Source organism: Streptopelia decaocto (genome assembly GCF_964273445.1).
Source record: "Streptopelia decaocto genome assembly, chromosome: 3".
Classification (NCBI taxonomy): domain Eukaryota; kingdom Metazoa; phylum Chordata; class Aves; order Columbiformes; family Columbidae; genus Streptopelia; species Streptopelia decaocto.
Window position 1 is genome coordinate 406,139 of NC_138656.1, and position 24,614 is coordinate 430,752.

General features: G+C 58.3%; 3 protein-coding genes across 14 annotated transcripts in view; 2 read left to right on the plus strand and 1 right to left on the minus strand.

Moving 5' to 3' along the window:
• CFAP61 (cilia and flagella associated protein 61) overlaps positions 1 to 19,701 on the plus strand; it is a 101,852-nt gene extending 82,151 nt beyond the window's left edge. For 5 of the 7 annotated variants that reach the window (XM_082047499.1, XM_082047498.1, XM_082047501.1 and 2 more), the window contains 3 exons: positions 1,127 to 1,292; positions 14,602 to 14,766; positions 17,615 to 19,701. In XM_082047499.1, coding sequence (XP_081903625.1) covers positions 1,127 to 1,292; positions 14,602 to 14,766; positions 17,615 to 17,772 — 489 coding nt within the window. In that variant the 3' untranslated portion in view covers positions 17,773 to 19,701. Of the gene's footprint in view, positions 1 to 1,126; positions 1,293 to 8,291; positions 8,682 to 10,425; positions 10,453 to 14,601; positions 14,767 to 17,614 lie in introns of those variants that run through there. The other 2 variants (XM_082047503.1, XM_082047502.1) reach the window with 2 other exon arrangements.
• On the plus strand, positions 3,012 to 5,030 carry INSM1 (INSM transcriptional repressor 1; the record flags this gene model as incomplete). The annotated part of the gene is given in 2 exon segments (XM_082047506.1): positions 3,012 to 3,051; positions 3,054 to 5,030. Coding segments are annotated over 2 exon segments (1,377 nt in total). The 3' UTR covers positions 4,391 to 5,030.
• RALGAPA2 (Ral GTPase activating protein catalytic subunit alpha 2) overlaps positions 13,777 to 24,614 on the minus strand; it is an 89,535-nt gene continuing 78,697 nt past the window's right edge. For 4 of the 6 annotated variants that reach the window (XM_082047495.1, XM_082047494.1, XM_082047496.1 and 1 more), the window contains 2 exons: positions 22,366 to 22,487; positions 13,777 to 14,002 (listed from right to left, as the gene is read on the minus strand). In XM_082047495.1, the coding sequence (XP_081903621.1) occupies positions 13,809 to 14,002; positions 22,366 to 22,487 (316 nt within the window). In that variant the 3' untranslated portion in view covers positions 13,777 to 13,808. Of the gene's footprint in view, positions 14,003 to 16,167; positions 16,208 to 22,365; positions 22,488 to 24,614 lie in introns of all 6 variants that reach the window. The other 2 variants (XM_082047497.1, XM_082047493.1) reach the window with 2 other exon arrangements.

The following is a 24,614-nucleotide window of genomic DNA, read 5'->3' on the forward strand; positions in this document are numbered from 1 at the left end:
ACATGGGCATAGATGACAGTATCTGCATCAGAATGCAAATGTGTCTTTACTGTTTGGATTTTGTTTGGATTTTCTTCACTGTGTTTAGTACATTTAGTATATTTACGTATTTACTAAATGTCACATTGATATGTTTTCCTTGGGTGTTCCTTCTAGTCGTGTTGCCAGCACATAGTAGGTACCACGCACTTACGGAATAGATCTTTAAGAACCTGGGGACGGGCTGCATTCCCGTGTGGAGCAAGACACCCACTGTCTTTGCTTCCTTTTGCTCATCTTCCAGCTCACTTCAGCACGCAGATAAACCCGTAATGAAATGTAAAAGTGAGGGAAAAATACACCTTTGAAAGAGATGTTTGAAAAGTGTGAGTGTAAATACACAGAAGTCAGATGGTTTTGGTTACAGTTTGCACAGAAACTGGAAATGGGTCCCATGCCTTTAGGGGTAATATTTCTAGAAATGTTGACTAGCAGTAAGGAGCAGATGCACAGAAAGGGCAGTTGCAGCTTGGACAGGGCCTGTTCTCAGCCTGCGTGTTGAAATCGTCGCTGGCCGCACGCGTGGCTCCGCACAGGCCGCTCGTGCCCGTCGCTGGAAGCCGAGCGGTGGTGCGGGGAATGTTTACTCTCCGCAGGATCACAAACGTGTGTTTATTTCGACATGCAGGGCTCCAGCTATGCAAACATGCAGATGGCGGGGCTGGGTTTTTGCACCTACATCAGCTGTTGAAGTATTAGAGCAGACTGAGGGCGCACATGTGCCGCCCGAGGTTTTCTAGAAAAGGCACTTGTCCTCAATAAGAAATAATGGTTTGGTTCTCAAATTGCAGCTGTGGTTGCTCGGAGAAGTCGGTTAAAAGCAGCTACTAAATTAGGCATCTTGGGGGGGAATTTCCTCTGGCGAGCGCCAGAAACATATCTGCCAAGGCCATATCTGCGAAGGCCGGACATTTCTGTGGATGTTGGTTCAGTTCCACGCAAACGCTGATGAGCGTGGGTGATTTTGGAGGGACCAACCACCACCTGAGCAGTGCTGGCCCCAGCACCGTGGGTGCCCCCGGCCCCCCCGCCTGCCCCGGGCTGTGCTGCCGGCGCCCCGCTGCCATCTGACCGCTGTGCCTTGCAGGTGCCCAGGCTGACCCCCGCCGAGCCACCCTGGGACGAGTCCGACGAGGAGAGCCCCTGCCCGCCCTCGCTGCAGGACCCCGTCGTGCGCTACCTGCGCCGCCACCGCTCACACCTGCCCATGTATGCCCAGGCCAGGACCAACGCCGCGGCCCCAACGGCGGCAGGTAAGACCCAGTGCCAGTTCGGCCCCGCTTCCGTGAAACCGCGCCGGGGTGAACGGGGACTCGGTGCGCAGCCCTGCGGAAAGGGGGGGTCTTGGTACATAGCCCCGCGGATGAGGGGTGTCGGTACCGGAGGGGCCCGGCTCTCGGTGCGCAGCCCCGGCGATGCGGGGTGTCGATGCGGGGAGGGGGCCCGGCTCTCGGTGCGCAGCCCCGGCGATGCGGGGTGTCGATGCGGGGAGGGGGCCCGGCTCTCGGTGCGCACCCGGCCGGGGGGGCGGTGGCGCGTGCCCGCAGCTGTATGCTAATGCCCAGCGGGCCGCCCCGCCCCGCCTGTCCCACCGGGAGGCCGGGGGGGCTGCTCTGGCGGAGCGGCCCCACGACCCCCCCGCGGCCCGCCCGGCTCGCTGACGGGTGCCCGGGAGAGCGGCGGCCCCCGCTGCCGCCCGCCCCCCCCGCCCCTTTGTGCCGCCCGCCGGAGGGTCGCGCAGCTTTATGCTAATGAGGCGCACAAAGGCGGCCGCGGGGGGGCCGGCCCTCGCTCGCGTGCCGCCCGCGTGCCCCGCCGCCCCCCACAAAGGCGCTCGGTGCCCGGGGGGGCGGCGCTCCCCCCGCCGCCACCTGCCACGCGCGGAGCTCCCGCGCAAATCCCCGCGTGGGCCGGCGCGCGGCCCCGCGGACAAAGGGTTAAGGGGGAGCGGGTCCCGGCCCGGTGCTCGCCCCGCAGCGGCTCCGGGCGCCGGCGGCTGCACCTGCCGCCGCGCTGCCCTTCCCGCACGCGCTCCCCCGGGCGCCGCCGCCGCCGCCCGCGGCAGCGCCCGGCGGATCCTCCGCATCTCTGCTCGTCTGCTGCTTTGGCTTTTCCCCCTCCTGTGGCGTGCAGGGAAACGGGGAACGGGGCTGACCCCAACGGCAGCTTGCGTCGCCTTGCACCGACCGCCGAACGTTTCGGGCAGAAACCGAGAGCCGTGCCGCGGCTGTGCCGGGGAGCCAGGCCGAGCTCGGGGCCGCCGCCGGGCCGCACCCGCGGCACCGCGGGGAGCACGGCCGGGGCTGTTGCGGAGCGGAGGGCACCGCGTAACAGGTTACCGGCGGCGGCTGAGCGTCCCCGCTCGGCCCTGGCCGCGGAGCCCCGCGGGAGCGTGCGGTGGGTTCCCGTCACAAAGGTGGCGGGGCACGGCGCCGGCTTTGGACCCGTTCGTTATCCTTCCCCACTTGCTTAGACCGCTCTCGTAGCACCTGATGCCGGCGGCGGACAAAACCAACGGGCTGCCCCGGCACCGTGCCGATGCGGGGCGCTCCCGGCGGGCAGCGTCCCTGCCCGGCAGCCGCCACAAAAGCGACTTTCTCCTCCTCCGGCGCCAAGTTTCCTTCTCCTCGCACCCGGTGCCGGCCTTTCCGCGCCGGGGCCGGGGGCGGGCGGGGCGGCGCGGCCGAGCCCGGGCCGAGCCCGGGCCGTGCGGCGCGGGGGGCGCGGAGCCGCCGCCGGTCCCGCTGCCCCGAGCGCTCGGCACGGGCCCGGCACGGGCGGGGGGCGGCGCCCGCCCCGGGGCGGCACACAAAGGCCGCGCGTGCCGGGCGGCGCGGGGCGCGGAGCGTGCGGGGGGCGGGGCCGGGCGTGTGCCGCCGCGGGCGGGGGGCTCAGGTGCACCCGCTCCGCCCGCCGCCGCCGCCCGCCGCGCCGCCGCTGATTGGCCCGGCCCGCCGCCGCCGGCCCAAACAATGGCCCCGGCCCGCTTAAAGGCGGCGGCGGCCGCGCCGCGGGCAGACCGAGCAGCGTGCGCCGCGGCCGCCGCCGGCGCGGAGGCGGCGCGAAGATGCCCCGGGGCTTCCTGGTGAAGCGCAGCCGGCGGCCCACCCCCGCCTCGTACCGGGCGCGCTGCTGCCGCGAGGCCGCCGCCGGGCCGCCGCTCCCCGCCGGCGCCTCCCCGCCGCCCGCCTGCCCCGCCGCGCCGCCGCCGCCCCCGCCGCGGGAGTCGCCGCCCGTGCCGTTCGGGACGCCCGATGCCGCCGTGCAGGCGCTGTACAGCCCCACGCGGCCCGTCAGCAGGGACAAGTACCTGGAGCGCGGCTTCAGCCTGGGCTCGCCCGTCTCGGCCGAGTCCTTCCCCGCGCCCGCCGTGCCCGGCACCATGGACCCGCTCCTCTTCGCCCCGGCCGACCTCAAGCTCTGGGCCGCCGCCGGCCACGCCGAGCCGCCCGCCGCTCCCGGCGGAGCCCCCGCGCCGCCCGCCCCGGCCGCGCCGCCCGCCTCGGGCCGCCCGCCGCCCGCCAAGCGCCCGCCGGGCAGCGCGGAGCCCGGCCGGCAGAAGGCCCCGTCGGGCAAGAAGGCGAAGGCGATCCGCAAGCTGACCTTCGAGGACGAGGTGACCACGTCGCCCGTGCTGGGGCTGCGCATCAAGGAGGGGCCGGTGGAGGCGCCGGCCAAGGCGCGGGGCGGCTGCGCCCGGCCGCTGGGGGAGTTCATCTGCCAGCTCTGCAAGGAGGAGTACGGGGACCCCTTCGCGCTGGCGCAGCACCGCTGCTCCCGCATCGTGCGGGTGGAGTACCGCTGCCCCGAGTGCGACAAGGTCTTCTCCTGCCCCGCCAACCTCGCCTCCCACCGCCGCTGGCACAAGCCGCGCCCGCCCGCCGCCAAGGGCGGCCCCGAGGCGGGCAGGGCGCCGGCCGACGAGCCGCCGAAGGAGGCGGGCGGCGGCGGCAGCGGCAGCGAGCGGGACACGCCGAGCCCCGGCGGCGCCTCGGAGGCGGGCTCCGAGGAGGGGCTGTTCGAGTGCCCGCGCTGCGCCAAGCGGTTCCGCCGGCAGGCCTACCTGCGCAAGCACCTGCTGAGCCACCCGGCCCCCGAGCCCGCCGCCGAGGAGCCGCCCGCGCCGCCCGCCGAGTGCCGCCTCTGCCCCGTGTGCGGGGAGACCTTCCCCAGCAAGAGCAGCCAGGAGCGGCACCTGCGCCTGCTGCACGCCGCACAGGTCTTCCCCTGCAAGTACTGCCCGGCCACCTTCTACAGCTCGCCCGGCCTCACCCGGCACATCAACAAGTGCCACCCGTCCGAGAACCGGCAGGTGATCCTGCTGCAGGTGCCGCTGCGCCCCGCCTGCTGAGCCGCCCGTGCCTTCCCGGGCGTCCCGGGCCACAACCTTAGCTTTAATACGGCTTGTGAACTGCTGGAATCTGGCTTTACATTTACCTTTCTGGGGTCTTTCTCTCTCTTTTGTTTTGTTTTGTTTTGTTCGGTCTCTTCGTTTTTATAAATGTGAACAGATCAAACCGCTTGAGGAGAAATGAGAATTTCCTTTAGTATAGCCACAAATGCCTTGACTCTGCTCTTGATGGTCTCCAGAAAATGCTGTAGAAACTGCCTTAACTGTGACATGCCAACTTTCTGTTCATGTTCGTTTTGCCCTTCCCGAGGTAGCTCATGAGTTGACTATCTGTATATGTTGGTTTGAGTAATTATGTTATTTATTTGTTATTTATTTATTTTAATTATGAAGATTGATATTATTTGATCGCAGATACTCTAATGTGCTTTTCTCGTCTCCCCCGCCTGCCATTTCACTGTGCGTTTTAGAAGATCTTTTTTTCTAAAGGGATCTGCTAAAAAGGTTTTAACTTTTATACCTAGAATAACACACGATCTTACCCATTTATCCCGTGCAACTGACAGCTCTTACTTTTAGATGCAATCTCTTTTTCTACACACATTATTTTCTTAACTGTTAGCTATTTATAGAGTGCTTCGATAGAACTGTTTCAACTGTATAATTATTTACTATTCAAATAAAATATTTTCAAATTGGAGCGTGGCCCTGCTGCGTCGTGCTGCTGGCGTGGGGACGGGGCTGGCGCAGCCCGCTCCGCGCCTTTGAGTGAATGAGCCAGGAGCTGGAGGGGAGCGCGGGAGCCGGGCGCCGTGCGGGGCCGCTGGCCGCGCTCCGTGCTCCGCGTCGGCCCTTGGGAAGGGCTGCCCAGGGCTCCCCTGGAAGGTGCTGCAGGGAAACAGAGGGAACGCAGCTTTGAAGGAGCGGTGTGGGACTCGGAGGGGACGTGCCGTTCGCTTGGGTGGCGTTCCCGTGTGCTCGGAGACGGGGCTTGCGGGCTCCAAGGAGGCTGCGTCCTGCTTTTGCCGTGAGCTGGGGAGGCTGGTGCACGGAGGGCTGGGCTTTCGTGTGCCTGGTTTCACGGCTGGAGCCTGGTCCTGCGCTGCCCTGTGCTGGGATTTCTGCAGTGTGCTTCAATAATGGCAGATTTTTAGAAAACCAGGCGTGCTAGGACTCCCCTGCGGAACAGGGGAAGACAAGGTGCCAAGCGCTCGTCTCCCCTGCCAGGAGGAGGTGGCCGCGTCCCCTGGTCCATGTGGGCTCTGCGGGGACCTGCCTGGTCCTGGGAGCGTTTTAAGCAGCAGCAGTCTGGGGTCGTGGGTCCTGGCGTGCGCAGGTGCTCCGGGACGCGTGTCTGTGCGGGTTTGGTCACAAAGCAGTTCGTTAGTTTTCAGCAGAGGCGGTTGCGGTGCGTGTGGGTGCGGAAGGGGCAGCGGTCACTGGGGCTGCGGGAGGGGCCCAGCCTGGGCCGAGCGCTCTGGGCTTGGGCGTTCTGGCACTTGGCTGAGATGCGGCTGCTTTGCCGTGGGAAGGGCAGGTGATCCGGGATAGCTTCCCAGGATATATCTGACTATTTTTTGATATTAAAAAAGCATATAGAGAAAGAAAATCTTTCCCGGGAAAGATTTCTTTATCATCCAGATTGAAAAGTACCAGAACCAGTAGGGTCCTGCTGCCTTGGTTCCTAGGAAACCTTGGACGTCGCACCAGGACTGGCTTCAGGTCTAGGCGAGGCTGCGGTTTTAGCTGGGAATTGATACAATGAAACAGAGAACGCATCCTCAACAGCCTGAGAGATACAGGCAGCAAAACACGCTTGGCACGAAGCCTGGTTTTCCTTGTCCCGTCTCCCCGGCCCTGGAAAGCCCCGGTTGGGGCTGTCACAGCCGTGTGTCACAGCTGTCCCAGCCGCGGTCACCGGCGTGGGGCTGCGCTCTGGGGCCGCCGACACCGACTCCAGAGCAGGGCCCGGCGGCTCCGTCCTCGTCCTCGCAGCAGAGCCCCTGCTGGAATCTTCGCTCTAAGCCCGGGGCGCCCAGGGGCCACAAAACAACTGCTTTGTATTGGTATCGATTTCCCAATAGTCAGGTAAATTCATGCCTGTTCCGGTAGGAGTCAGATAAAATCTCTTGGGTCAGAAGAATTCCCCAGGTTTGCAGGCAGCCGTCAGCGCAGCCATCGGCACCCACGCTTTCGCATCTTCTGCTGACGGGAACATACGTTGCGGTGGAAAGTGTGAGTAGTGGAGGCTCGTATTTTGGGGAGGAGTAGGGAGAGTTGGAACTGGAGTGCTCTGGGCTCTGTTCACAAACACCCTGTGAAACAGGACTTGCTCTTGGCGTGTCTGGGCTGCAGCGAGAGGGACCCCGAGCCCCTTTGGCCCGGCGGTCGGGGCGCGGCGGCTCCGGGCAGCGCAGGTGCTGCCTCTCGGTGCCACGCTCTCGCCATCCGGCCGCCAGCGCTGTGCAAACAAAGCCTCCTGCTGTCAGCTAACGAATCAATTTGCTGATGACTCTCAGTGCATCTAGCAGGAACAGCTTTGCGCGGCATGGAAAATGCTGATTCTACCCCAAACGTGACGTGGTCGCCAGTTCTCGGAGGCAGTTGGCGCCCGGGTACGGAGGCTGCTCCCTCTCTGCTCGTGGGCAGGGACGTCTGCCCGGTTTGCAGGCCGCTGGAGCTTTCCTCTGCACACACAAAGAGCCGCACACATGGTCTGAAACAGATTGTTTGCAAACTGAGAGGAACCAGGGAGATTAATTATAGGAACCTTCAGGGTCCTGAAAAACGCAGCCTGAGCAGCATCACTGAACCGTGGGCACAGAGCTAGCGAGAGCGGGAAGAGCTTTTCTGGTAGCGCGGTCACCGCCGCCGCCAGCAGAGAGTCGTGTTTGTGGTGCTGCTTCTCCGGGGGATCTTCAGCAAATTTGGTACGACCCCACAATGACTCGCGGCTGGGGGTGCAGGAGGCGCCTCTGTCGGTTTGGGGCTGGCGCCGTGCCCAGCAGCGCCCGCTCTGCTGCGCGGGCAGCGCGGAGACGCGCGCGGTGAGCCCAGGAACGCGTCGGAGCCGGGCTCCTGCCTCGGATTTCAGACCCCTTCCCATGCAAACCTCTTAAAAACCCGCGTCGCTTTCCAGGGAGCTGCCAGGGGAAAAACACTCACGGGGCTTCTGCTGGTCTGTTCCCAGTGGTGCGTGGAGTGATGCGGGATGCTGCAGGGTTATGTGAGGTGATGCAGGATGCTATGGGGTGATGCGGGATGCTGCAGGGTGACATGGGGTGATGCAGGATGCTGCGGGGTGATGCGGATGCTGTGGGGTGCCATGGGGTGATGTGGGATGCTGCAGGGCGCCATGGGGTGATGCAGGATGCTACGGGGTGATGCGGGATGCTGCAGGGCACCATGGGGTAATGCGGGATGCTGTAGGGTGATGCGGGATGCTGCAGGGCGCCATGGGGTGATGCAGGATGCTGCGGGGTGATGCAGGATGCTGTGGGGTGCCATGGGGCGATGCGGGGCGCCACAGGGCAGTGGGGTCAATGTCCCTCCTGTCCCGTTGCCGCCTGCGAGGGTGCTGGGAGCGTTTTGGGCCAGCGAGGCTGCTGCAGCGCGTGTTGCGGTGAGGCGCCGAGCACCAGGGCGTCTGCCTGCATTTTGCACATCCCAAGTCCTTCCATGCAGATAAAAAGCTTCATTACAGCTTTAAATGGTTTTAATTCAATGTAGTTTACAATCCGTATAACAAAGGTCTGTGCCGTGGAAACATCCGATGTGTTAACGGCTGGAGGGAGCGTGGCCTTTGGTTTCACGGGCCGTCCTGCAGCTCGCGGCTCTGGGCAGGACGCCGGCCGGCTGGCGCGGCTTTGCTCTGACATCTTTGCTCTTGCCGTTCCCGCAGCGCAGGCGGCAGGCGCTGAGGACCCGCAGAGCCGGCCCGGGGACGCTCTTCGGAGTTCATCCTCCTGCTACGGTACCGCGGGCGTTGCTGTTGACAGCCGTCCCCCGGCTGCGGCTCAACCACCTCTCCTGTCGGAAGGCATCGCTATTTTTAAAGCATAATAAAAGGCCCCTGCAGCTGGGAAGCTGGGGGTGCGTGGAGCCACCCGGGTCCCCTGTGTCTCCTTGCCCAGGGCTGCGGGAGCTGCACAAACTCCTGTGCTCAGCCTTTCCTCGCGTGTCGGGGAGGGCGACTTGCAGGAACTTTGAAAGCCGAGCGGCGCACCGGGCTGGGAACCGCCGGCACCGGGCTGGGAACCGCCGGCACCGGGCTGCGAACCGCCGGCACCGGGCTGGGAACCGCCGGCACCGGGCTGCGAACCGCCAGCACTGGGCTGGGACCCACCGGCACCAGGCTGGGAACCACCGGCACAAGGCTGGGACCCACCGGCACCGGGCTGGGACCTACCGGCACCGGGCTGGGAACCGCCAATACTGGGCTGGGAACCACCGGTACGGGGCTGGGACCCACCGGTACTGGGCTAGGAAGCACCGGCGCGGCACGGCTCGGGGCTGGTTCATGGGGGTGCGGAACCCAGCCATTTCCATTGCCGAATTTCACAGGTTTTGATATGTAAATTCCATGGGCTGCAATAACAGTTCGAAGGAAAAACGACCCCACACCTGAGCAGAGTGCCCAACAGCTGCAGGGGATGGTGACTTAGATTTTGACCTGGAAAATTGTATTTGAATTACACAGACACAAGAAACACAGCATTTATTATGTTTAATACATTATAGTTCTGCATAAAATGATACTTCTTTTCCATCAGCATACTTTATAGAGATTATGTAGGTAAGTATACTTCATATTATGTAGTACATTGTGTAATACATTATACATAATCTTTCAAATGATGTATTTTATAAATTATATATTGCCCGTTACATAGTGCGTATTATAATACATGATAGACAATACTTAATGTTATAAATGCATTAGATATAATAATTGATAAATTATCAGTATTCATATAATGAAATAATAGTGTCTTACAGAATTTTTCATTGGTTTTGTAGAACTATGTTATGGAGGATTGAGCACACATTAGATAATGCACTGTTGTGTGTGCGTGCATGCAAACATACTGTGTATAGGTGCACGTGTGTATGCATACATAACGTGCATTATACATACGTGTTATGCATCATCTATAACCTACAGTATTATATACTGTGATGTACGTAGTCCATTGATTATGCCATGATGTATATTATATATGTATTATGCAATATATAGTATTATATAGTCATTATATAATCTATTGTATTTATTATTCATACATTGCTGAGATGATTATATAATTCTTCTTATATTTTTTTATAAAAGTATACTGCATATACATGCCTACAATAGTGTAGTTTATGTACTAATGTTATAGTTTATATAATAATGTGTACATATAGCTAAAGTATGTACTACATTTGTGTGCGTATGTATATATACATATTTAATGCATAGTAATATATAGTGTGTATATATATAAAACTATAATCCATATCTTGATAAATTAGTATTAGTGAATATTAATATTTTTAAACAATTTTACTGTATGAGTAATGTACACGATATAGTGCATGTGTAGTATAATATACTGACATAACGTATATCACCTTATATGCATTATATAATAATTAGAGATCATAGATCATGTATATTATGCTTATTATAATAGCATATATACATTATATTTGTGTATATTTAATGCCTATAATATACACTATATCTAATACACATTTATAGATATTCATAATACCAAATATTAAAGACATAATTATATATACTATAACATGTAAGAAATATAATATGCACTATAATGTTTCTATAATTATATAACATATTAACAGATATAGCAGTATAATAACACATATAAACATATCAGGTACTCTTATGTATAACTTATTTTATTTTAATGTTGTGCTGCCTGTGGCATTTTCCCAGCTGTGGCTGCTGGGGCAGTGGTACCCCCCCCCCCACCCTTGCCTTCAATGGGGCCGTTCATGGCGGGTTTGTGCGACCCAGAGTCCCTTGGCAGGTCCTTAGGAGCCCAGGAGAGGCCCAGAGAACCCGAGAAGCTTCTGGAATGCCCACAGCCAGATCTGATCAGACTCCAGACCGGCGCCCCTGCCGAAGAGCCCCGGTCGTGGTCGTGGAGCCGCGGGTCTGTGCCGGAGCCGTCCCCTTGGGCTGGGACCGCCCGCCTCCTCGCGTGGGTGAGTGAGCGATCACCTGCTGTAGTGCTCGCCGACCAGGTGAGTGTAGTCCTGGCCTAGGCAGGCGAGTCTAAGTCCTTGCCTAATTCAGGCGAGTGTAGTGTCCTGGAGTCAGAGGGCTCTGGCTCTGTTTCTGGTGAGTGCGTGCATGCATACTGCAGATCCTCATTATTCTCATTTGCTGCACCCCAATAATGTCCTCAACTGATATCCAAACCTTTACCTTATGTTATTGGAGTGCTAACTGATTGTATAAGCCCTGTTTAGGTTGGTTCATTGGCTGTGCTTTTCCAGCCAGAATAAAGTCTGGTTTGGAACTTGTTTTGCCCCCTAAAACTGACTTTGGGGTCCCTCTGTGACAGCCAGCACTGGTGGTACCATGGCCGCGCTCACCCCGCCGGGCTGGGGACCCGTGGGGCACAAATACCGGTGCAAGTGAACCGGGACGGCACAGCAACGTGGGCCGTGCTGGGCCTGGGCTGCTCCTTAGCAAGGCCGGGTTTAGGTTGGGTTCCTCGTGCCCAGTGGGCATGTGAAGTTCCTTCCCAAACAGAGACAGTGGGGACTTGGTGTGGAGCTGCTTGGGTTGGTGCTCCATTTCTGACCAGAGTTTCTTCTCCATAGTTCTCCATGGCGCCTGCCCAGCCGGTGACATCCGCCGTGGCAGTGTCACCGCGTCACCGCCCTGCACACCCCAGCTTCAACCTGTCCCCACAAAACCGCGTCCCAGCAACAGCCTGAGTGTCCCAGCGGCCATAGCACCCGGCACCGCAGCACCCAGCACCGCAGCACCACAGCATCCGGCACCGCGGCACCCAGCACCTGCCACCACAGCACCCAGCACCGCAGCACCCAGCACCGCAGCACCACAGCATCCGGCACCAAAGCACCCAGCACCTGCCACCACAGCACCCAGCACCGCAGCACCCAGCACGTGCCACCACAGCACCGCAGCACCGCAGCATCCGGCACCGCGGCACCCAGCACCTGCCACCACAGCACCCAGCACCGCAGCACCCAGCACCTGCCACCGCAGCACCCAGCACCTGCCACCACAGCACCCAGCACCACAGCACCCAGCACCGCAGCACCCAGCACCGCAGCACCACAGCATCCGGCACCGCGGCACCCAGCACCTGCCACCACAGCACCCAGCACCGCAGCACCCAGCACCTGCCACCACAGCACCCGGCACCGCAGCACCGCAGCATCCGGCACCGCGGCACCCAGCACCGCAGCACCCAGCACCTGCCACCACAGCACCCAGCACCGCAGCACCTGCCACCGCAGCACCCAGCACCTGCCACCACAGCACCCAGCACCGCAGCACCCAGCACCGCAGCATCTGGCACCGCGGCACCCAGCACCTGCCACCGCAGCACCCAGCACCGCAGCGCCGGCCTCGCAGACACCACACCCCCCAGGTACAGACTCTTTATTGCTCTTTTAAAGGTTTTGTTGTGAGCCAACATTTATTAACGGTGTGAGGGGGAACAGAACAGCTTTGTTATCCAGTTCATAGTACAAAACCACAGCTCAGTTTTTACAAATTTACATTTTTAGTTTTTTTGACATCAGGAAAATAGCATTTTCCTCAGTGTTTTAGTTCTTCCCTGAATTAGATGCATATTGCTCTAGTGAGAAAAGTCGCCTGTGTTTCAGAAGAATGCCTTTGAAATTATGTCAGACCATTTATTGGATAACTAAGAACAAGACACGCTCGCCTATCCAGTCCTGAAGAGATAATAAATTAAAGTACACATTTTATTTTCTAATTTCCTTTACCAACAAATAATCAGTAGAAAGCAAAACCCAAATGTGAGGCAGAGGATCAGAACGGCATCAAAGCCCTTTGCAAAGGCGGCTGACACGCAGACAGCTGCTCAACAAGGAAAACACCTGGCCCAAATCCCCTTCACTTAGACCAAATCACACCAGGGTCAGACACGTGCGTTTGGTGCCAAGGAGCAAACAGAACAACAGCAACAACACGGTCCAGACCTGCGGAGGGAAGGGAAGGGAAAGAAGGGAAGGGAAGGGAAGGGAAGGGAAGGGAAGGGAAAGAGGGAAGGGAAGGGAAAGAGGGAAGGGAAGGGAAGGGAAGGGAAGGGAAGGGAAGGGAAGGGAAGGGAAGGGAAGGGAAGGGAAGGGAAGGGAAGGGAAGGGAAAGAGGGAAGGGAAGGGAAGGGAAGGGAAGGGAAGGGAAGGGAAGGGAAGGGAAGGGAAGGGAAGGGAAGGGACGGGACTCGGGAGCGGGCAGGTGCTCCAAACACCCAAACAATGAAGTTCACACCATGTTATTTGCTTTTCAGCATCTCCCCGCGGGTCGGTCGGCGTCGGCTCCTGTCCTGTGACGCGTGGCGGGTTCTGCCTCCGCCCTGGCCATCCTCGTTCACTCCGAGCGCTGCAGGATGTTCACAGGTTTCTTTTTATTATACAGTTTTGCTTTTTTTAGCTATAACAAGTTATCACCCCTAGAAACCTACGATACATGTAGACTGAAATACATTTCCTAGTGAAAATACAAGAAGCTTTTCTTGCTACACAAAGTGCTAGGAGGACACGGCGTGTCCTCAGAAGCCTTCAGATTCCCGTTACTCAACCAGAGATGCTTCAGGTTGCAGACGGTTGCCCTGATGTGGTACAAGGTGAGGCAGTTACCAAGAGGTGCAGTCTGATTGTTGAAGCCGCAGTGAGAAGTAGTTGTGGTAAATGTGCGGCATTTGCTCTCCAGAGAAGACGTGGTTCCTCTTCTGGTGCGCAGGTCGTGGTGCGCAGCCGCCGCAGGGGCACAGCGGTGCCGCTGCCGCCACAGGGGCACAGCGATGCCGCCGCCGCGGCACAGCGGTGCAGCCACCGCCGCAGGGGCACAGCGATGCCGCCGCCGCAGGGGCACAGCGGTGCAGCCGCCGCCGCCGCAGGGGCACAGCGATGCCGCCGCCGCAGGGGCACAGCGGTGCAGCCACCGCCGCAGGGGCACAGCGATGCCGCCGCCGCAGGGGCACAGCGGTGCAGCCACCGCAGGGGCACAGCGATGCCGCCGCCGCCGCAGGGGCACAGCGGTGCAGCCACCGCCGCCGCAGGGGCACAGCGGTGCAGCCGCCGCCGTCGCAGGGGCACAGCGATGCCGCTGCCGCAGGGGCACAGCGGTGCAGCCACCGCCGCCGCAGGGGCACAGCGATGCGGCAGGCGAGGCAGCAGTGAGCTAGGTCAAGGCGTCTGGGCTGGCCCGGCCGCAGCGCTGCTCCCGCAGCCCCTTGCCGAGCGCGCTGGCCGAGCGGCGGAGCCTCCCCGAGACCCGGCTCCTGCAGCCGCGGGGCAGCGCGGGCGACGGCGGCTCCGAAAACTCGATCCCGACGGCGAGCGCGAGGTCAGCACTTGCACTCGTGGGGAGGCAGCCTGGAAAACACAACGGGCAGAGGAGAAATGAGGGCAAACACCCAAACCTGCCTGTCTGCGCATCAGCGCAACTGCTCGCAAAATGCGGCCCCTCTCCTCCTCCTCTTCCAAATTACCCCTGGGTACCACTCGGTGAACTTGACATTCACAGCAGATTTGGCCCCAGGCAGCTGAGGAACGGCCACGGCTGCTGTCCCGCAGAAGCACGGGATCGCTCCTCGCCGGAGGTGAGCGCCCATCCTGCCTGCCCAGCGCTCCAACAAAACCCACGGAACGGAACGTGAAAATGTTTACTTGAGTTGTGTTTTAGAACATTATCGTTTTGGCTGTGTGTCACTACAGGGTGTTTCTGGATACAGTCTACTCTGGAGAGCTGGAAGGGAGTTTCCTTAGTGTGAACGCTCTCATGAAACTCTACCTGGAAGGCATCTTAGTCTCTTAGCAGTTCCAGTACTTAAGCAGGGCACTGAGTACCCGTTATTACTGGTGCGCCCATGGCTGCCATTCACAAACGTTATCTGTGGGCTGGGGGACCTGCCCGGCTGCGGCGGTGGCGATGTGTTTACACCATTAAATCACATGGCAATTATTCCCCACAGGCGGTGACGAGCAGAGGCCAGCGCTGGCCAGGTTGTGTGAGCGAGCACAGACGAGGACGCAGCGATTGCAGCACCACGTACACGGCTCTGCAGCCCCCGCCTGTCCCTGCGCAGACACCCGCGGCAGCCCAGCCCGGCCGAGCCGCGTCGCCCGGCTCCATCACGGTACGGAGCTTTTAAACTGTATTTTTAAACCATGCTATGATTCTGAGTCTTAACACATGGGTTTCATTGGAGGTGGGAGGGAGGAGCAGCCTCGCACCCTGCGAGCCCGTGGGGAGGAGGAGGACGAGGAGGGCTCGGAGCACGCGACCCACTCTCAACTCCAGACTGGAGGGGCCGTTTTGCAGCACAAGCCTATTTCCAATTGAACAATAAGCTGTATTTTCAGGCTGCACCTTTATTTGCTGTTAGTTTATGTAAGTGATGATTACAGGGATACCTTTAATGCTCCCTTCAACTTTACCAGCCCCAGTGACTCTCAAATGTGCAGGAAATGCACCAAAACTCACTGTGAGGCCTATAAGCTTGTCCTGGTGCGCTGGCCGCTCGAGCCGCCTCAGCGGTGCGCGGCAGCGAGGGGAACAATGCTGGGTCCGGCTGAGCTGAACCCAAAGAACAGCTCGCTCCTTGGAAACCTCTCAGCCCGTTTGCAAACCAGCATTTGCATTTCAAAGACAATCTTTACTCACCAGATTTATACTTCAAGACAATTGTCCGAAGGGGAAATAGCGCATTCAAAAGAAAGGTGAAAAATGTGACTTAGAGTGCAAAGGCATTTTCAGTGAAAAATGTGGAGCTGTGAGTTTTGGATTAAAACTCAAACCTGTGGCGCTGCTACGGGGAGGAGAGCTGGGGGCAGCGCGGCGAGGGAGGTGTCGGACTCACATTCCTGCAGTTCAGCGGAATGGCAGATGGTCAAAATAATACAGTTTTCAGCAAATGGACAAGCTCAAGCAATATTCATGCAAGCGCAGAACAATGCACGGGCTGCGCATATGAAAAGCAGGCGGGGGCCGGGCAGCTCCTCGGTGCGGCACCCGCGGCACCGCCGGGCAGCGGCACATTCCGGCAGTGCCAGCCGCTCCGGGAGCGCTCGGCTGCGCCGCGGCTGCCGAGCGCCGGAGCCGTGATTGATGGGGCACGGCAGCTGCGGAGTGAGCGGCACCGGCCGCGCAGGAGAAGGGCTTTCATACAGATATTGTCATTGCACTTGCAAGCTGTCTGGCGGAGCTCTGAGGACTCGGCCTTCCCGCCGGCAGCTCTGGCGAAGCGGGGCTGCCGCGCCGGCAGCGCTGGCGCTGAGGGTACCCAGGGGTTACTCTCTGGCTGCGTCTCCCAGGGTGCGCGGGACCGTGAGCTGTGAGAAACAAGCAGCAGCTCCGCAGTGGGCAGTAAAGAAAAAGCACTGGGTTCTGACTCCTGGGTGGAAGAGCCGAGTGCTTTGGGTTTACAGCGGTGGTGACAGGGACAGGCAGAGACAGACCCAGAGCCACCCAGCACAGCAGGAGGAAGGGGGGAGAAGAGCTGGTAGCGAAGGAGCACCAGGCCAGCAGCAGCTCTTACCTGCGGCAATTACCGTAACGAGACCATTACATATTCTAATCTAAAGGGAGAGAACACAAAATGGTGTAAATACAGGAACAGCACACGCGTTGCGCTCGCGTGAAGGTCGGGCTGCTGCTGGCACCGCAGAAACCGGCCAACACCAGAGAAGGGTCATCTCTGTCCCCTCAGGGGCCTGGGGGACGTGGCACCCACAGGCCTTGTCCTGCCCCACGCGTCTGTCAATGGAAAAACAGGGAGATAACGGTGGTGAGAACTGGAACAAATCATCATCCCTTCATCCTGTGCCAAACTTGCCGAGACGGTCCAGCAGGACCTCAGCAGCCTCTTTACAGCAGCGTTCCCAACACCGTTAGTGACAATACACCTGTAAAGTGGGTAAAATTCGAGGCTTCAGAGGCCTCAACCGCGATGACGCTGTAGGCAGGTTAAACAACCAGGAGGTGACCAACACGGAGACCACTGGGACACGGAGACTTCCCAAAGGCCGTGTGGTGCGTGGGGTGACGCCCGGGGCCTCGGCTGCCGCCTCCAGGTACAGACGCTGCGCGGGATCAACGGGGAGCTGTTAGAATGCCTGTTCCTTGGGGGGGAGTAGAAGTTCAGTTAGCAATACAGATAAATGTACACTTTAAACATTTTATTTCTGAAAGGTAGAGAGAGCTTATTTGATTTCAAATGTACTGAACAGAACCAAGTGGGTTTTTCCTGCTCTAGGAAAAAAGATGTTGCTTTTCTAGTGAAGCAAATGAACAAAGCACAGATTTCCACTCGCTGCCCGAGCGGCAAGAGGCAAAGCGGTGTTTGCCACGCTGCACCTCTGTGTTCCTTCTAACACTCAGCGCCATCCAGCTTCCCTAAAAATACACAGAAATACTATACAAAACCTGGAGACGCTTCTGTTGCACCCGGTACATAGAACTGGCAAAGCACCCTATGCATTTTCAAAGAAAAAGCACAAACAAAGAAGTAAAAAAACCCCAACCAAACCTCCCCCAACAGCAGAAAAAAACTCAAACCAAAAAGAATCATTGCTGAGTTAGCATTAAAAAGAAGGTAAGTCTAAGACAACAGTTTCTCCAGGTTTTGTTGCTGTCAAAAATCTGTTTTAAAAGTACACGGCCCTTTGAAATATTCCTTTTGCTTTAAAGTGGGAAAGGTAAAGCTCAACACTTAGCAAAAAGTGTATTAAAATAAACAAAATCCTGTTTGTTGCACAGTCAAGTATTCTCGACAAGAAATCCACGCATGTCGGAGTCCGGAGACAAAGCAAAGCGCGTGTCGCCTTTTCAACAAAAAGGCTGCAAAATCTCAGTTTTATGTAAATAAGCAGCACGGCTTCCGGGGCTGCAAACCCGAGCAGCGCTGGGAAGGGCTCCGGCTCCGCGGCTCAAGCGTTGCTGAGGGCAGCGCTCTGATATTCATTAGAGAATCCATTTATCAACAGATACCACATGTCAGAGTCCTCCTGACACCGCGGAGAGCGCGGCTTTGAAGGAACGAAACGGGAGGCGATCACCCGAGGTGCCGGCGCGTCCCCGGCAGCTGCCGGCACCCCGAGCCCGCTGGGAGAGCCCTGCGCCGGGGCTGAGCGCGGCTCATTAGCATGCACCGGGGTGACCTCATGGCAACAGATGCACTTGGATGTGGCCGTGATGAGATCAGCCCGAGTCAAGTGTGCGGCTCCTTAACCCTTCGCAGCACCGGCCCAGCTGCTCCGGGCGCCTCCCGCACGCAAACCGGCCCCTGCAAACCCAGACCCCAAACACGAACCCTCCTCTGCTGGGAAATTCGCTTTTCCTCTCTACAGCATCCGACCAGTTGTGGTGTCTGAGCGTTAACACGACGCTGCATTCTGATCTTACATGAAAACAAAACAACAAACGCTTTTTAGTCGGCAGAGGTGATTCAGGTTGGAACTGTTTTGTATCTATTAGTGCCTGTTTCATTTTCACGTTTGGGTTTTTTTAAAGAACACACAAGTATTTTGTTGACTAGCTGTTCCTCATTTTGGCTGAGGGAGCAAGAGAACAAGATAGCAGCTTAAACCCCTGCTCCAAAAGGAGAGAAATCTGCAGAGGGAAAGGATCAGAATAATTCAATAGTGCTGGATTACGGCGGATTTCCCGGGCTGACTCTCATCCCCAGCCTAATTAAAATACAGCATGTAATGGACCAGTTTAACGACAAAGCTGCGGATTCTCACCCTTTGTTCCCAGCCTGCACATCCCCTCCGTGTGCGGGGTCTGTGTGTGCACCACGGGGACACGGGAGGGGGACACGGGATGGGGACACGGGGTGGGGACACGGGGTGGGACACGGGATGGGGACACGGGATGGGACACGGGAGGGGGACACGGGATGGGACACGGGATGGGACACGGGAGGGGGACACGGGAGGGGGACACGGGATGGGACAGGGGGTGGGGACACGGGATGGGACACGGGATGGGACACGGGATGGGGACACGGGAGGGGGACACGGGATGGGACACGGGATGGGACACGGGAGGGGGACACGGGAGGGGGACACGGGAGGGGGACACGGGATGGGACAGGGGGTGGGGACACGGGATGGGACACGGGGTGGGACACGGGAGGGGGACACGGGAGGGGGACACGGGAGGGGGACACGGGATGGGACAGGGGGTGGGGACACGGGATGGGACACGGGGTGGGACACGGGAGGGGGACACGGGAGGGGGACACGGGAGGGGGACACGGGATGGGACAGGGGGTGGGGACACGGGATGGGACACGGGGTGGGACACGGGAGGGGGACACGGGAGGGGGACACGGGAGGGGGACACGGGATGAGACAGGGGGTGGGGACACGGGATGGGACAGGGTGTGGGCACACGGGAGGGGGACAGGGGGTGGGGACAGGGGGTGGGGACAGGGGCAGGAGCTCAGGGCTCTGCTGAGAACAGCCCCGGAGCGCGACCGGCCGAGTGTCCTGCGTGCAGGTGGCACCTGCCGCCTGTTTGTGGCACAGGTTCCTCAGGAACCGCAGTGCCCGAGCCGAGCGGAGCATCCGCCAGCGTCACAAAACATACACCCAGCTCATAGCTAAAAACGCACCAATGCTGTGTGTCATTAGCAGCTACAGGTTCCATTAATTTAACCGTCTTGATTTGCTTCTTGTACTCCATTAACTACTAAAAACAAGTGTAGCAAAAAGCGTACTTACTCACTGACCCTTCCCGGGGTGCCGGTGTCACACAGCCATTGCGGGGTTGCAGTCAGCTCGTGTCAAGAGTAAGATCCCAGGAGAATTAACGCTAAATTCACCTGAGCAGTGTAAGGCGGGCGCTGGCGGCTGCGGTGACCTGTCCCACATGGTGACCAGCCCCACACGGTGACACCTGGCCCCACACGGTGACACCTGGCCCCACACGGTGACCGGCCCCACACGGTGACACCTGGCCCCACGCGGTGACACCTGGCCCCACACGGTGACCGGCCCCACACGGTGACACCTGGCCCCACGCGGTGACACCTGGCCCCACGCGGTGACACCTGGCCCCACACGGTGACCGGCCCCACACGGTGACACCTGGCCCCACGCGGTGACACCTGGCCCCACGCGGTGACACCTGGCCCCACGCGGTGACCGGCCCCACACGGTGACACCTGGCGCCACATGGTGACACCTGGCCCCACGCGGTGACACCTGGCGCCACATGGTGACACCTGGCCCCACGCGGTGACCGGCCCCACACGGTGACACCTGGCCCCACATGGTGACACCTGGCCCCACACGGTGACCGGCCCCACACGGTGACACCTGGCCCCACACGGTGACACCTGGCCCCACGCGGTGACACCTGGCCCCACACGGTGACACCTGGCCCCACACGGTGACCGGCCCCACACGGTGACACCTGGCCCCACGCGGTGACACCTGGCCCCACGCGGTGACACCTGGCCCCACATGGTGACACCTGGCCCCACGCGGTGACACCTGGCCCCACGCGGTGACCGGCCCCACGACGGCGGCTCAGGGAATGCACGTCCGAGCATCAGCGCCCGGCCCCGCTCTCCGTAACACGCAGTAAACGTGCACGTGAATCGGTGGGAACACGAGGAGACTCTGGAGCAGAGATCCTGAGCGGCTCCAGGCTCCTGGTGAGCGGGAAATACCTTCTGATGTTCCCAAGTCCGAACATCAGGACCTGACTGTGGCAGGTTTTAGTCTTAAAAAAATGAAATAATGAAATCATAACGTGTTCAGGTACCAGTGATTTAACAGTGTTCTCAAAAACTTAAGTAGATATTAGGGAACAATTTAAATAGTTTTGGAATACAGAATCACAGACTTTAGAAAGTGTGACCCTGAGATCATAGAACAAATCTGCCCTTCCCTGTCAAACCGAACTTGTTCATAATAAGATCAGTGTGTGCTGTAAGAAGAATACAGAAACTAAATACAGTTATGCATAGAGCAAAACATTTAAAATATATCAATGTATCTACATTTCTGTTTGCAGATTTGTCAACAGATAAATGACTCAACGTGCCAATGACACTGGGCATGAAATCTACATTTCTCTTGAAGCTGATCACTTTTTTTTGTCTCAGACTTTTGGCAGCGTGCATAAAGAATCTAACTCACAGCTGTTCTAGGTTTTACCGTAGCAAACGTTAATCAGAGCTGTGCGTTACTGGTTTGCTACCACCGTCTGGTGTTCAGCGCAGCACAGATCAGCAGAGGCTGCTCCTCCAGGCTGCTCCGGGGACGGATTATGGAGACGTCCCCGTCCCCCCGCGATGATGGAGACATCTCATCCCCCTGTGATTATGGAGACAACCCCGTCCCCCCACAATTATGGAGACATCCTGTCCCCCTGCAATTATGGAGATGTCCCCGTCCCCTTGTGATGATGGAGACATCCCTGTCCCCCTGCAACTATGGAGACAACCCTGTGCCCCCGCGATTATGGAGGCGTCCCCATGCCCCCGCAATTATGGAGACAAGCCCGTCCCCCCGCAGTTACGGAGACGTCCCTGTCCCCCCCTGATTATGGAGCTGTCCCGTCCCCGCCAGCTCCTTATCTGCGCGCCGCCGTCGCAGGGGCGCTGATCCGACGCGCCGCAGCCGGGCCGGCGGCCAGCGGCCCCACAATGCGCCGCCTGCTTTATCTGATGCTTATCCTGGCAAATTTAATTTCTCCCCTCGATTTCTCAGTTTAGATGGAAGATATTTGCTAACAAGCCGGGCTAAAGAGAAATAGAGCAGATGTCCTGCTACATTTATACGCGTTTAAAATAACCTGTTAAACAATCTGAAGGGTAGCAGGGAATAATTAGAAGTGCCGGTTTCACCCTGCGAGTGTGGAGAAGGGATTAGGGACTCTCTGTGGAAGAGTCCGGCACACGGTGCCCACGCGCTCTGCGGAGGCTGCAGAAGCAAACCTTGAGGGCACCAGAAAGCCGCAGCTCAGACTCAAGGCTCCTTTGGGGAGAGGTTTATTTAAACTCGATTTAACCAGCAGAGCAGCGGTTCCTATCGTGCTGACCAGACATGGGCTGGGAATCTCACATGTAAGGAATACATTCAGGGAGCTCAGCACTATGTGTTCGTCCTTCAGTTGGGCTGATGGACGATGATCAGCATTTACGTGTGCGTATATACGTCTCCCTATATACATTAACCCCCCGCAGGCCCAGGCCAGGTGTTGGCAGGACGCCCGAAATGGCCCGTCTGTACCCGGGGCCGTGTCAGCGCGCTGCTGCATCTCCTAACAACACCGTCCTTACACCGCTCCCGCATTAATCCCTGACCCTGGTATCTCAGCAGCATAATCCCCATTTAGCATTAGCAGCAACGGCCTCCACTGCAAGGAACTATTTCTCGATAAGTAAGCACCGATTCAGGCATCGCTTTTGAACAACATATTCCCAGCTCAGCAAGAAACCCACCGTCCTGAATGAGCCCAGGCACATTACCCAGAGAAAGTTCATTAACCTCCCTGGAGCCGGGGGTTAACAGGATAGCTGAAGAAAGGAGCGCAGTGAATAGCTCTGATGCAAAACAAATTAAAATGAATGTCATCACTCCTTTTGATATTCATTAGTTGATTCAGGGGAAGAATGGCCTTCTTAAATTTGCAAGCATTTATCTACAAAAAACAGGTGTACATCTGCTGCTCGAGTGCTTCTTAGCGCTAAAGAGAAGAATAAAGTGCAGAGACTCACCAGTTCCGCCCAGGGAGTAGCCGGGAGAGGGAGAAAAGACCTGAGCGGCGAAATCCTCAAACGTCATTACTTCTTTGTGGTTCTGGATTATTGCTTCGAGGTACAGGGCTCTCTCCTCGTAGCTGCAGTGACCGGGTTAAGGAAACGTTATGGGCATGGAAACCGGGACCCGAGCGGGACCCAAAACGGGACCCGAGCCGCCGGCATGGCAGCAGCTCCGGACACGCAGAACGGCTGGAAACGGGGAGCAGCTCTGTCCCCAGGAAGGAAACGCAGGGAGCGGGCAGGTCCCATGAAGTCCCCCAGCGCAGACACGGCCCCCGGCCCACGGGCTTGTTAAACCAAACCCAACGTGCACAGACGAGCCGTGGCGTGACAGAAGGTTCCTGGGACGCAACACGCCTGTTACAACGATCCCGTCCACCTAGAAACATTATTAGAATTGAGAAACAAGCTACAGGACAGAGAAGAACACCCCCTCCCCCTCATTATTATTTGATCACTGTACTTGTTAAAATAAATGTAATGAACACAATTCCTGAAAATATGAGGTTTATATTTATGGCAGGTGCTAGAAGGTGCAGTCTTATGTGTCCTAAATAAATGATGCACGCTGGAAAAATCCCCCCCCCCCAATTGCAGGCATTATAGTCTGCATAATGCAGACAACAAAGCAATCTAAAATCGAGACTATAGCCTTTTAATTAAAACTCGGCAACCTGGAACACACAGCATTCAAATGTGTAATCAAAAACCAGTCGCCAATAAAACTTACAAGCGTAACAAGCTGAAGCAACTTTCCAGCTGTCTTAATAGGACCCCTGCTTGCGGCGGCTTTTCAGAGCGCAGAAAGCAAATCTTGGCCCTTTGTCTGCAGCTTCTGTTTGCTCAGAAGGTGAATCATACACTTCCAATAACAGGATCGCGTCTGAAACGCGTCTACAATGGGCCGGAGAACCCCGCGTATGACTTTATGAATTGGCGCTCGCAGGAGCCCTGTGACATCTCATTCTGCGCCTCCTCGTTTGAAACACAAGCTCCCAGCTCTCAGTGTGACCGTCCTGGCCCTGCCGGACCCACACGGGACTACGGGCGGTTCAGAACCCAAACCAGCAGCAGGGACAGTAACAGTGACAGTGTGACAGTGCAGCGCGGGGAGAGCGCTGAACGTGGAGCAGCATCACTAGTTAATACCGAGGTGCCGTTTGTGACTTTCATCACAGTAACGAAAGCACTTCGAGGCAGTGTTTAAAACAAAACAAAACAAGATAAACACCCAAACCCCAAAAAACAAACCAACAATAAAATCCAGAGCAAAGCAATACTTAAAACCAGGACGCGACGGTCTGGTGTTCTACCTCAAGGGTAACGAGCAAAGCGCATCCTCACTGTACGCAAGTTCCTATAGGCACCGTGCTAAAAAAGAAAAGAATTTGCTTTTAGTGCAGCAGAGGCCGATCGGTACGTGATAAATCCTCTTAGGAACCCCCGGGAGGCCTGCAGAAAGAAAATCAGCGGTGGCGTTCCAGGGTGCGCTGCTGACGCCACTGCCGAGCTGTGCCGAGCCGGCCGGGCCGGGGAGCGGGGCCGGGGAGCGGGGCCGGGGAGCGGGGCCGGGGAGCGGGGCCGGGGAGCGGGGCCGGGGAGCGGGGCTGGGGAGTGGGGCGGCTCCCGGCAGCGCCGGCACTCGCCGGGCCCCTTCGCCGCCGTCACCGGGGAGCTGGCTGGCGGCTGTTGCCGGGCGGCCGCCGGTCCGTCTGTCCAACACCGCGGCGCGCGGGGCCGGCACGTGCTGCGCAGCGGGGCCCGCGCGGGCGTGACGAATGGCTCAAAGGCTCGGCCGGCGGCCGCCCCGCACCTGAGCCCGCGCCACAGCGCCAGCCCGCCGGGCGGGAGCCCAAAAGGCTGCTCGTGCTGCGCCTGATCGCATCCTGCTGCTCCACGAGAGCTGCGCGGCCAGCACCGCCGCGGACAGGGCGCACAGCAACCGCTGACGCAACAGAAGTTTGCTCTGGTTTTGCTAAATATTGCATGGAAAAACAGCCTAGGGTAGCTTTACATCTCGGAAAATCCTTATTTATGAGATGGAGATGCCCCTGGCCACACAAATGACTGGAAATAAACCGCTCGGGCAAAGAGCCGAGCATCTGCAGCAGAAGAGTCTGAGCGCCACGGGCTGAGCTTGAGCCAGGTCCTGCGCGGTGCGGATCCACGGGCGGCTCCGGACGGGCCCGGTTCAGTGCGGATCC